At 38.7% G+C, this 11,706-nt stretch overlaps 4 protein-coding genes across 4 annotated transcripts; all 4 read left to right on the forward strand.

Moving 5' to 3' along the window:
* Window positions 1-46: 46 nt before the first annotated feature.
* Window positions 47-3,528, forward strand: LOC18009061 (pentatricopeptide repeat-containing protein At1g74850, chloroplastic). Its single transcript, XM_006390321.2, has 4 exons — window positions 47-2,126; window positions 2,571-2,885; window positions 2,978-3,085; window positions 3,192-3,528. The coding sequence occupies exons 1-4, from the start codon at window positions 295-297 to the stop codon at window positions 3,526-3,528; spliced, it is 2,592 nt and encodes an 863-aa protein (XP_006390383.1). The 5' UTR covers window positions 47-294.
* A 2,117-nt stretch (window positions 3,529-5,645) lies between these two features.
* Window positions 5,646-7,273, forward strand: LOC18008499 (transcription factor MYB1R1). Its single transcript, XM_024155134.1, has 3 exons — window positions 5,646-6,022; window positions 6,279-6,487; window positions 6,660-7,273. The coding sequence occupies exons 1-3, from the start codon at window positions 5,740-5,742 to the stop codon at window positions 6,981-6,983; spliced, it is 816 nt and encodes a 271-aa protein (XP_024010902.1). The 5' UTR covers window positions 5,646-5,739; the 3' UTR covers window positions 6,984-7,273.
* Window positions 7,274-7,910: 637 nt separating this feature from the next.
* On the forward strand, window positions 7,911-9,767 carry LOC18009358 (probable myosin-binding protein 6). The gene is made up of 2 exons (XM_006390323.2): window positions 7,911-9,472; window positions 9,562-9,767. Exons 1-2 carry the CDS (start codon window positions 7,993-7,995, stop codon window positions 9,765-9,767), a joined length of 1,686 nt encoding a protein of 561 aa, XP_006390385.1. The 5' UTR covers window positions 7,911-7,992.
* A 1,070-nt stretch (window positions 9,768-10,837) lies between these two features.
* LOC18008628 (germin-like protein subfamily T member 3) lies at window positions 10,838-11,548 on the forward strand. Its single transcript, XM_006390324.2, has one exon. It carries the CDS (start codon window positions 10,874-10,876, stop codon window positions 11,546-11,548), a length of 675 nt encoding a protein of 224 aa, XP_006390386.1. The 5' UTR covers window positions 10,838-10,873.
* The last annotated feature ends 158 nt before the right edge of the window (window positions 11,549-11,706 follow it).

Below are 11,706 nucleotides of genomic sequence, written 5' to 3' on the forward strand. Positions count from 1 at the left end.
CACGTGTCTTCTCCAAGCTCTCCTCTTCTTCCATTTTTCCGCCATTTCACGGAGAGCACTTTTGGGTGAGAAAATCATCTTCGAAAACATTTCTTCATCTAATTCGTTTGTCTCCTGTCCAGAGTTGGTAGTGACTAGTGAGTGAGGCCTTAATCTTCAATCTCTGGAGTCATTTCAGATTGGATTTCGACTTGCTGAGTGTGATTTTCCCGAGAAAATCTCGTTTCGCTTTGCTGTGATTGAGAAATTACCCGGAGGATTTCTGGACCCTTTATGTGAATTCTAGCTGCCAAAATGAACCTCGCAATTCCGAATCCCAACTCACATCAGCTCTCGTTCCTCATCCAGAACACCAGTTTCGTCGGAAACCGGAGATTCGCCGACGGCAACCGTCTCCGTTTCCTCTCCGGAGGGAAAAGACCTTGCTCTCTCGCCGGAAAAATTAAGGCGAAGACGAAGGATCTCGTTCTGGGAAACCCGTCCGTATCGGTGGAGAAAGGGAAGTACAGCTACGACGTCGAATCGCTGATTAACAAGCTGAGCAGCCTTCCACCTCGCGGCAGCATCGCCAGGTGTCTAGACATATTCAAGAACAAGCTTTCTCTGAACGATTTCGCGCTCGTGTTCAAAGAGTTCGCTGGTCGCGGCGATTGGCAGAGGTCGCTTCGGCTCTTCAAGTATATGCAACGGCAGATATGGTGCAAACCAAACGAGCACATCTACACGATTATGATCTCTTTGCTAGGCAGGGAAGGTCTACTTGACAAATGCCTTGAGATATTCGATGAAATGCCCAGTCAAGGCGTTGCACGAAGCGTCTTCTCTTACACGGCTCTGATCAATGCCTACGGTCGAAATGGACGGTACGAGACCTCCCTTGAGCTTCTTGATAGGATGAAGAACGAGAAGATATCACCTAGTATCTTGACTTATAATACAGTGATTAATGCGTGTGCTAGAGGTGGCTTAGATTGGGAGGGTTTATTGGGTTTGTTTGCAGAGATGAGACATGAAGGGATACAACCCGATATCGTGACCTATAACACATTGCTTAGTGCTTGTGCTATTAGAGGTTTAGGTGATGAGGCTGAAATGGTTTTTAGGACCATGAATGATGGTGGGATAGTTCCGGATTTAACCACATATAGTCATCTCGTTGAGACATTTGGGAAGTTAAGCCGGCTAGTAAAAGTTTCTGATCTCCTAAGTGAGATGGCGTCTGGGGGCAGCTTGCCGGATATTACTTCTTATAATGTGTTGTTAGAGGCATACGCAAAATCCGGTTCTATTAAGGAGGCAATGGGGGTCTTCCATCAGATGCAGGCTGCAGGGTGTACGCCGAACGCAAATACATATAGTGTTTTGCTAAATCTGTTTGGACAGAGTGGGAGGTACGATGATGTTCGGCAGCTTTTTCTTGAGATGAAATCTAGCAATACAGATCCTGATGCTGCTACATACAACATTCTGATAGAGGTTTTTGGGGAAGGTGGGTATTTTAAGGAGGTTGTAACTTTGTTCCATGATATGGTGGAGGAGAATATTGAACCTGACATGGAGACATATGAGGGTATAATATTTGCTTGTGGGAAGGGAGGACTCCACGAAGATGCTAGGAAGGTTTTACAATATATGACAGCTAAGGATGTTGTGCCAAGTTCCAAGGCTTACACTGGGGTTATTGAAGCATTTGGGCAGGCTGCTTTATATGAAGAAGCACTTGTTGCGTTTAACACTATGCATGAAGTGGGAAGCAATCCAAGTATTGAAACATACCACTCACTGTTGTATTCTTTTGCAAGGGGAGGACTGTTCAAGGAGTCTGAAGTGATTTTGTCTAGGCTGGTGGATTCTGGTATTCCCAGGAACAGAGATACGTTCAATGCACAGATAGAAGCGTACAGGCAAGGAGGAAAATTCGAAGAGGCTGTGAAGACATATGTAGATATGGAGAAGTCAAGATGTGATCCTGATGAAAGGACGCTTGAGGCTGTTTTAAGTGTGTATTCTTGTGCACGACTTGTTGATGAGTGCAGGGAGCAGTTTGAGGAGATGAAAGCTTCTGATATACTCCCCAGTATCATGTGCTACTGTATGATGCTGTCTGTTTATGGGAAAACGGAGAGGTTAGTGCCTTCGCAAGTATTACGCTCTTTCTTATGTTGTCTTTTGCGTAAATACCTTACTAAGTATTAAGCATAACAGTCACGCGAATGGATGAAATGAATTGCAAATAAATCAAGTGTGATAGTCTAGTAGTTTCCTCTTGTTGGTCGAGGGCTCAGATCAATTCCTACTGGATGCATTCACTTGGCAATTTCAAAATTTACATGGTGGTTGCAAGCTCATGACTCAGGCATTTGACTATTCCATCTTCATAGCAGTATTCTCTTTCAGTTGCCTTGTGTTCATGCATGGGCAGGCATGGAAGAGATATGCTAGTGTAATGTAGCACCCTTGTTAATTTTTTGCAACTAACTTGAGTTTTCTGGATAAGTAGTCTTGAATCCATTGTTTTAAAAAATAATTATTCATTATCTTATTATTACACTTCTGATTTTTGTTTTCAGGTGGGGCGATGTCAATGAGTTACTGGAGGAGATGCTTTCAAATAGAGTATCAAATATTCATCAAGTTATCGGCCAAATGATCAAAGGAGATTATGATGATGACTCAAATTGGCAGATAGTAGAATATGTCTTAGACAAACTCAATTCAGAAGGATGTGGTTTGGGAATAAGGTTTTACAATGCACTCCTGGATGCCTTGTGGTGGCTGGGCCAGAAAGAGCGAGCTGCAAGGGTACTCAATGAGGCAACAAAACGTGGACTTTTCCCTGAGTTATTCCGGAAAAACAAACTTGTGCGGTCTGTTGACGTGCATAGGTAGCTTTAAGAGCCCTAAGCTGACTTCATTTCAAGTGTATGAAATGGTTGAGTACCAGTCATTCTAATTTTTTTTTTTCTATGTTCTGCAGAATGTCAGAAGGTGGCATGTACACAGCACTATCGGTTTGGCTAAATGATATAAATGATATGCTTTTGAAAGGAGAGGATCTTCCTCAACTAGCTGTTGTTGTTTCAGTGTAAGTACTTTGATGCTGGCTATGTAATGGCAGAGGATGCTTCCGAGCTGTGCTTTTATATTGTATTTTGCCTTTTGGTAACTCTTTTTCTTTCTTAAATTTTCAGACGGGGACAGTTGGAGAAAAGCTCTGCAGCAAGAGAATCTCCCATCGCGAAAGCTGCTTTCTCCTTCTTGCAGGATCATGTCTCGTCATCATTTTCATTCACGGGATGGAATGGAGGTCGCATTATGTGCCAGCGATCTCAGCTCAAGCAGTTACTGGCTACGAAAGAACCAACTTCAGAAGAGTCCCAGAATAAATACCTAGTCGCTTTATCAAACTCGCCAATTTTTGCTGCTGGAACAAGAACTTCAACAAGCAGTGACACTAACCACAGCGGTGGTAACCCATCTCAAAGAAGAACCAAGATGAAAAAAGAACTAGCAGGAAGCCCAGCTTAACCGGTATCCTCAATTTCTGTTGCTAATTTCCAGCAATCAAAGGCTTTTTCCGTCTTCCTCCATCTTAGACTGGTTGGTGAAAACTGTGCTCTTATGGTCTTTAACACTCCATGTCCATGATAATATGTTGTGGTGCCAAGCAGTAGTGTCAGCGTCTGATAGACATGAGAGGCTTATAGAGGGAGATGAATGGTCATCTTAGTTTATATGCAGAAGCAATGCTACAAAATGTCGAGTAAGAAGTCAACTAAGTCTTTTGATGGGAATTGTTAGACAGACCCCATGATTTTGCAGCCATAGATTTAATGTTTTTTTTTTTTCATTCATCTGTCTAGTTACTATGAAGCTAAATGCTGGTGTAATATCAAAGCTCTTGTTAGTTGTTACAAATACAGGATCTATCAGTCAAGATTCCCTACTTGATCATCTAGTTTGCTTGTGATCTTATGGTCTGTCACCATCTCGAAATCTAACTTATTAAGCAGCAGTGACCCTGGTCTGAATTTTAACTTGGAACACAACTTGTTATTGTGCAAGATTCTTCTTCTGTCTGATTCATCTTCTCTCTTTCTCAGATTTGTGTTTGTTTTCTGAATTTGGAAAGTCACAACAAGCTTCTCATCCTAATTGGGGGAAAAAAAAAGAAGAAAAAAAAAGGAGAAAGAAAAGCTCTTCCTCTAGTGCTTCACACACTACTCTTTAGGTTCCCACTTTGTGTGCATTAAAGTAATGGTGGTTGCTTTGCTTCCTAACCGATACTAGTGCCTTATGTTTCATTGCTGTCTTCCAAGACTATTTACCAAAATTATGTGTATACTTTTTAGATTTTTTTCCCTATAAATCTCTAACATGAATAAATAGTAGTAATTGTAATAGATAGATGTGATCATTTTGCTTATAGTCAAATCACATCCTACTAATATTTAAGTAAAGTATTACCTCTCTAATTACTGTTAGTCTGTTACAGACTTACAGTTTTCATCAAGTTATGAAAATTCTAATTTTGTAAGTTCTTGTGTTGAAACGAAAAGTTTAATCAAAAGGCTTTTCCTGTCTCCAAGGTCTATTCAAAATCTAGTCATAGATCGAGAAGATATAGTTCTTTATAAAATAAAGTACAAGGATGGAGCTGTAACTAAATATTATAAGAGTAGAGAGTACAGAATCATTTCAGAAGCACATCTTTTTCTAAGATCAAGAGCTGTAACTAATTTCTCTAAGATTGAGTTGACCAGATTCGCCTTGTACACTATTTATAACCCTACATTTTGATTCTATCATAAATAAATAGAAGGATAACGTAAAAAGAAAAAAGAAAAAAAGAGGGTCGATTTAATCTCTGTTCTATAATTCTAGTCTATATACAATTAGGTCTTTTCTCTTTCAATTTTCTTTATAACTTTTGAGTTCACAAAATTATTATCTTTTCTTATCCATACAGTTTTCATTTGATTATCAGAGGTCAGACAAGAGCTCATATTGTATCAGGATTTGCCAAGTTAGGATCGGTGAATTCATCTTTACAACACAGAAACATTATGAGTTCTTCATGTTCTATAGAATATTTAGGCTCAAGGTTGGCATAAAGTCATTGAAAAGATAATATCAAAATGACAAAGGTGATTAATAAAAGGAAGGAAATTACAGAGATAAGAAATATATTATGATGAGGAATCAAAATAGTGACAATGCTCTGTGGAAGTATCAAACCGCAAATATCTCGAAGAAAGCTTATGAATCAAATTTGTTGTATTCTTCTTTCAATATTCTGTCAAGATGATGGCTAAATAAACTCCTTATACAGTTGAATAAAACTAGATGTAAAACAAAACAAAAAACCTAACTTTTTTATATACCATAAAATATCTTGTAAATGAAACCAACAAAAATGATTATAGCTGGAGACATAATATCTAGTCAGCCAGAGAAATAAAAAAGTCTATCCAAATGAAAAACTATGTAGAGAGACAGGCAGGTAAGACAGAAGACAATGACAGACGAATAAAAATAAGACACGTGTCAGATGATACCATCACCAGCAGCTACAACATGTAATTGTTTAAGAGAAAAACACGTGGCTTTTGGCTTATAAAATCATCAACAACTCAAAGCACAGATCTACTCACACCACTCCATTGCCATTGCTCTGTACTTTTTGATCTCCTTCCGTTGAGTGAAAGGGGAAAAAAAAAACCAGCGCAGGCAAATCTTATGGCCGAAGGAAGTAATAGTTCGTCGGATTCCACCGTCTCTTGCGGCGGCGGCGGTATAAGAAGAGAGATTATGCTGTTCGGTGTCAGGGTTGTGCTTGATCCGATGAGAAAGAGCGTGAGCTTGAACAATTTGTCCGAGTATGAGCAGACGGAGGAGATTCCTAAGATCTGCGGCGAGGATGGAGATGTACAAGATAAGAACAAAACCTCCTCCGGTTACGCCTCGGCGGATGACGCTGTTCCGATTTCTTCTTCCGGCGGAAATCGCGAGAGGAAACGAGGTACTTTCCTGGGTTTTGATCAAAAAATCTGTTTCTGGTCTTCCGTATTCGTTTGATTTGTTTCCTTCCTCTTTTTTCTGGATCACTTTTGACCTTTCCAATTTGCTTTATTTTTTTTTTGGTTTCTGGCTAAGTATATGATTAGAGATATGTTTATGCTTGTTGAGGTTTCTGAAGATATGCTTTTTAAAAAAAAAAATGTTGAATTTGGATTTTGAAAGATGGCTAAAGTTATATATGTCTTGTTTATATTCAGGAGTTCCATGGACTGAAGATGAGCACAAGCTATTCTTGTTTGGGCTGCAGAAAGTAGGAAAAGGAGATTGGAAAGGAATATCCAAAAACTTTGTGAAAAGCAGAACGTCCACGCAAGTAGCTAGCCACGCTCAGAAATACTTCATCCGGCGAAGCAATCTCAACCGTCGCCGACGAAGATCTAGCCTTTTTGACATCACCACTGATACGGTAAAATCTCTAATCCTCTTGTCACTCTACTAATCAAGCCAAAAATGATTCACCCTATAAGTGGTTTTTGGTTTAGTTTTTAGCTTAGTTGCTCAGGATAAGAATCTATGGTGATTGTTGGTTAGTGAAACCTTAAGTATAACACACAGATCTTGCTTGGTTTTATTATCAGGTCATGTCCACGGAAGAAGATCAGGTGCTTATGCAGGAGAACACATCACCACAATCACCTTCTCTTGTACCGGAAATCAACAACTTCTCTATGTATCCGGTTATGCAAGTCTTTCCTGAGTTCTCTGTACCAACATCTGGTGGTGATTCATCAGGGAATCAATCACATGGACTGATTCCTTCCTCTAATTTCATCAACTTGGTTCCATTAACATTTCAAGCAAGTCCTGCACCGCTCTCTCTTAGCCTCTCGCTAGCCTCGTCTAATCTTTACGAGCCTTCTTCTTCAAGACAGTCAGCGTTCAACACGATTGGAGTCGCTTAGAACAAAATCTCAAAGGTGCATCTGCAACACAAACACACCCTGTTTGTTTCTTTGTTGTACAGATAGGTCTTGACTTTTTTTTACATTTATCGAAAAAATCTGTGGTAAAGAAGAAGAATAAACAGAGGAGTTTGTAGAATAGGACTACGTGGTTTTTTTTTTTATGGTTCATGATCATCTTCTTCTCTTTTTTTTCCTTCCATGTTTGGAAGTTGTTGTAATACTATCTGGTCATTCGCGTGGATTTATTAAAGCTTATAAATTATATCAAGTATTAACGTTATGTTTCATTCATGATCTCAATCAAAAACAGAGTCGTCCTTGCTTCTCATGTGGCCATCTCAATCAGTGTTTGGTGATTTATGGGGTTTCAGGGTCTTAATAATAATATCTGATTTTCCAAGGATAAGATATTGTAGGGTTTGTAGAATAATGTCATTATCTTCAATGATTCCAATAATGTTTCATTTCATTGGTCACGTCCATGATAGTGGAGCTTTTTCCTTTCCTATCAAAATCCAGATTCTTTTATATATATATATATATATATATATATGTAGTGCGGGATGATTAGGTACAATACCTGTTTCGTAAGCAATAATCTTCCAATCACAGAACATGATCTCCATTCATTTATAAAACAATATCATGTATGATGTACATGTCATATGTGTGTGTTGGCATGTCCTCTGTTTCGGTCATGTATGGTTTATATTCAGTTTTAGCGTCAACGACAAAGTTCTCCTCACGTCTAAGCGGGAAAAATCTACACAATTCCAAGTTGTGTTTTTTTTTTCTCTCTCTCTCTTGTATTGACATTATCTCTAAATTTGTCAATATCAAATCTGCGATTAGCCTTTGTTTTTGGGCACTTTCTCTCAAATTCCAGACTAATCTAGTCTGTTTTAGACTCTCCACGCCCAGAAATAGAAACACAAAATCACAAAACAGTGAGAAAAATCTCATGATCTCTGTTTTTTTGTTGATCTTTTGACCAATTTGATCTCACATGATTATTCAATTGCTGTGCTTCTTCTTGTTCTTGTTTCTGCTTTTACAAGCCACCATGTCTAAACGTTCTTTCAAGAATTTTGTGGAACAAGAACTCGGATCTTTCCCTCAGTTCCTCATCTACACCGTTCTTGAATGGGTTCTCCTCACCGTCCTCTTCATCGACGGTGTTCTCGCCTTTTTATCAAACCAATTCGCCAGATTCTTCGATCTCAAAACTCCTTGTCTCCTCTGCACCAGAATAGACCACGTTCTCGTCCCTAGAGATCCTAAATTCTATTACAACGACTCAATCTGTGACTCTCACAAGAAGAAAGTCTCTTCCCTTGCTTATTGCCATGTCCACAAGAAACTCTCTGAGATAAAACATATGTGTGAAGGATGTCTCCTCTCTTTCGCCACCGAGAAAGAATCTGATTGTGATACCTATAAGTCTCTCATTGGGATCTTACACAAAGATCTTGAGCTTCTCATTGACGATGAACGAGAGCTTCCCTTGGCGTTCAAGAAAGACGACAATTTTGTTCAGACAACAACAAATCTGGTGGATTACAAGACTAACAACAACAACAACACTAAAAAAGATAGCTTAAAGCAACATTGTTCGTGTTGCGGAGAATTATTGAAGATGAAATCTGAGAAGTTGCCGAAGACCAACAACTCTTTCCTTGCTCCTGCTCCATCTCCTAGGGTTCCTTACAACAAACTGTCTGAAAGCGAATCTGAGTTCAGGGATTTGGATGTGGACAAAACACCGAGTTTTGCACGAGGAGGCAACAAGTTCTTTGGGATTCCTCTGTCTGACACGGCGCAAAACAGTCCACGATGGTCCGTTCGATCTCTCAAGAAATCATCTTTGGATAAGACAGAGAATGCGTCCTCTTTGGATAAAACAGAGAATGCTTCGGACATGGCAGATCCAAACGGTGAATCCATCCTTCATCAGCTCAAGAAAGAGGTTCGCTTGGACAAGAAGTCACTGATCGATTTGTATATGGAGCTAGATGAAGAGAGAAGTGCCTCAGCTGTTGCAGCCAACAACGCAATGGCTATGATCACAAGACTTCAAGCTGAGAAAGCGGCTGTTCAAATGGAGGCTTTGCAGTACCAAAGAATGATGGATGAACAAGCAGAGTATGACCAAGAAGCTTTGCAGTCTATGAGCAGTGAATTGGCAAAGAGGGAAGAGGAAATGAAGGAGCTTGAAGCTGAAATTGAGGCTTACAGAGAGAAATATGGATGTTTGACTGATGATGAAGAGTTTCTTGAAGAAAACGGCAATGCTAGTGCAAATGATGATTGCCAAGAAACCAAACCAGTCTCTGATATTGCTGTTTGTTCTTCATCTCATGAGGAGAATGAAGACAACGTCAATCGAAATGGGTCTTGTAAATCCCAAGAATCGGACTTTTTAGTAAATAAGAAAAGTTCAGAGGAGTCTGCCGTGGCAAATGATGTCTCTGCAGAGGAAGTAAAAGGTATGAATTTTACTCGAGGTTTGATCAATCTGTTCTGTGTTCTTTAATCTGACTAAAAACATTATTCATCTTGTGATGAAATTGAGCAGGGATTGAAAGCAAAGAAGGGATAGTAAAAGAGCTTTTAGCGATCACAGAGAGGCTAAGTGCTCTTCAATCGAATGGTGAATTGTTGAAACATATTGCAGATGTTTTAGATGTTAGTGAAGGAGAAGCAATTCTACTGCAGATATCTCAGAATTTGCACATGCTTCGAAGTTTTGTTGCTATGCCTTCAGAATCCATGAACTTGTAAAACATTGTTTCTTAGAGAACAAAACAAGCATCCAACGCCTTGTCTCAACTCTCGACTTCATAACATTTCTTTTATTCTTTACCCCTAATTAACAAGTTTCAGATTTGCTCCATGCATCATTTGCAGTGAGATTGAGACTTTGATTGATTCAAACCAGATTTGTATGTTTGTACTACATATGATTGTTTTCTGAAAACGTTTTTACCTTTAAAGGCAATAGAGCATTTTTTTTTGTCAAGTCATTTTTAAGTCAATATTTTGCCAAGTGCTAATACTAAACGCAAACCAAAGCTCTTTCTTGTATACAATATTTCATAAATTGTGAACACAAAATGTTAAACAAAATGAAAAGGAAAAAAAATACTCTATCTGTTCATAATTATTTGATGTTTAAGGTTTTTGCACACAAATTAAAGATTCATTTAATTTTTATTTTTTTTACATTAAAAACATTATTAATAATTCATTTCAATATCATTTAGCCAATAAAAAAACAATCTGAGAATATAAAAGGTCAAAAACAATAAAAATGTATTTAATTTTGTATTAAAAAGTGAAAACATCAAATAATTCTGAAAAAAAAACCTTTTTAAACATCAAATAATTCTAAACAGAATGAGTATATTGTTTCGGGTTACAGATTGTAAATACAATTTAATTTTTAAAATCTAAATATGTATTTTCTGTAATATGTAAAACGAAGTAATAAACACTTAAAACGTAAAGATACAGCGTATATAAAAACAATCAACGTCTCAATGTGTTAGGGTCTATTTTCTGCCTAACAAATATCAGCCAAAACCTAGCCCTACGTACCCACTAGGTCTCAGGGAGTTGGGGTTTATCTTGAACCTAACTGATTTCAGCCCTAGCAATAAGCTTTGCCTTTAAACTGAAACTAGCACTAAATTACACAAATATGAACACAACATTCACAAAGATTCAATCTTTCACGTGTTTCCCTTAAACTCATCTTTTTCTTATCCAATCTGGTTGTAGGGTCGATCCAAAAAATACCAATTTTCTAACGCTATATAATCTGACAAGAAGCGTGCATGGTGATATATCATCATTATCAACATCATCACTATTAGAACTCCCTAGCAATGGCTAATATCCCAAAAATCTCTTTCTCGAGAATTTTATTCCTCCTTACACTCTGCATCACTCTCTTCCCGAACTCAGCTCTCTCAGCCTTAAACCTTAACCCCTTACAAGACTTCTGCGTAGCTGATCTCTCGCGAGCTTCCCCAACCAACAATGGCTTCCCTTGCAAATCACAAGTCTCCTCTGAAGACTTCTTCTACTCCGGATTGAACAAGCCATTAAACACCTCGAACCCAAAAGGTGTAGCCGCTAATTCAGCAAATTTCATGACGTTTCCAGGACTATACACGATGGGAATATCCATGTACAATGTTGCACTCGGTGTTGGAGGAGCTAATCCGCCTCACTCGCACCCTGGTGCGACCGAGGCAGGGTTCGTGCTCGAAGGCTCGTGTTTGATTGGGTTCTTGACGACTAACTACACGTTGTTCTCCAAGGTTGTTAGACCCGGTGATATGTTTGTGGTTCCTCCAGGACTCATTCACTACGAAATGAACGTTGGGAAAACGCAAACGCGTCTTTTGACAGTGGTTACTAATGACTTTCCTAGCGAGGTCGTTCTGCCGCACACTCTGTTCCTTGCGAAACCCCCGATTCAAAACGCGGTATTGATGAAGGCGTTCAAGACGGATGGTAAAACAATCAACATGCTCAAGTCCAAGTTCACTAATTAATATGTGTGTTTTCTATATTTCCTCTGAAAATGTAATCTTTTAATTTTCGTATTAGTTTGCTTAAATGAATAAGTGTAATCGGTCTCTTGTTTTTTCTTTTTTACAAAACATTCGATAACAATCTCAAAATATATTGGAGGGTCAATCTTTTATCACTA

The sequence above is a fragment of the Eutrema salsugineum genome, unplaced genomic scaffold (assembly GCF_000478725.1).
Source record: "Eutrema salsugineum unplaced genomic scaffold, Eutsalg1_0 scaffold_9, whole genome shotgun sequence".
Lineage (NCBI taxonomy): Eukaryota > Viridiplantae > Streptophyta > Magnoliopsida > Brassicales > Brassicaceae > Eutrema > Eutrema salsugineum.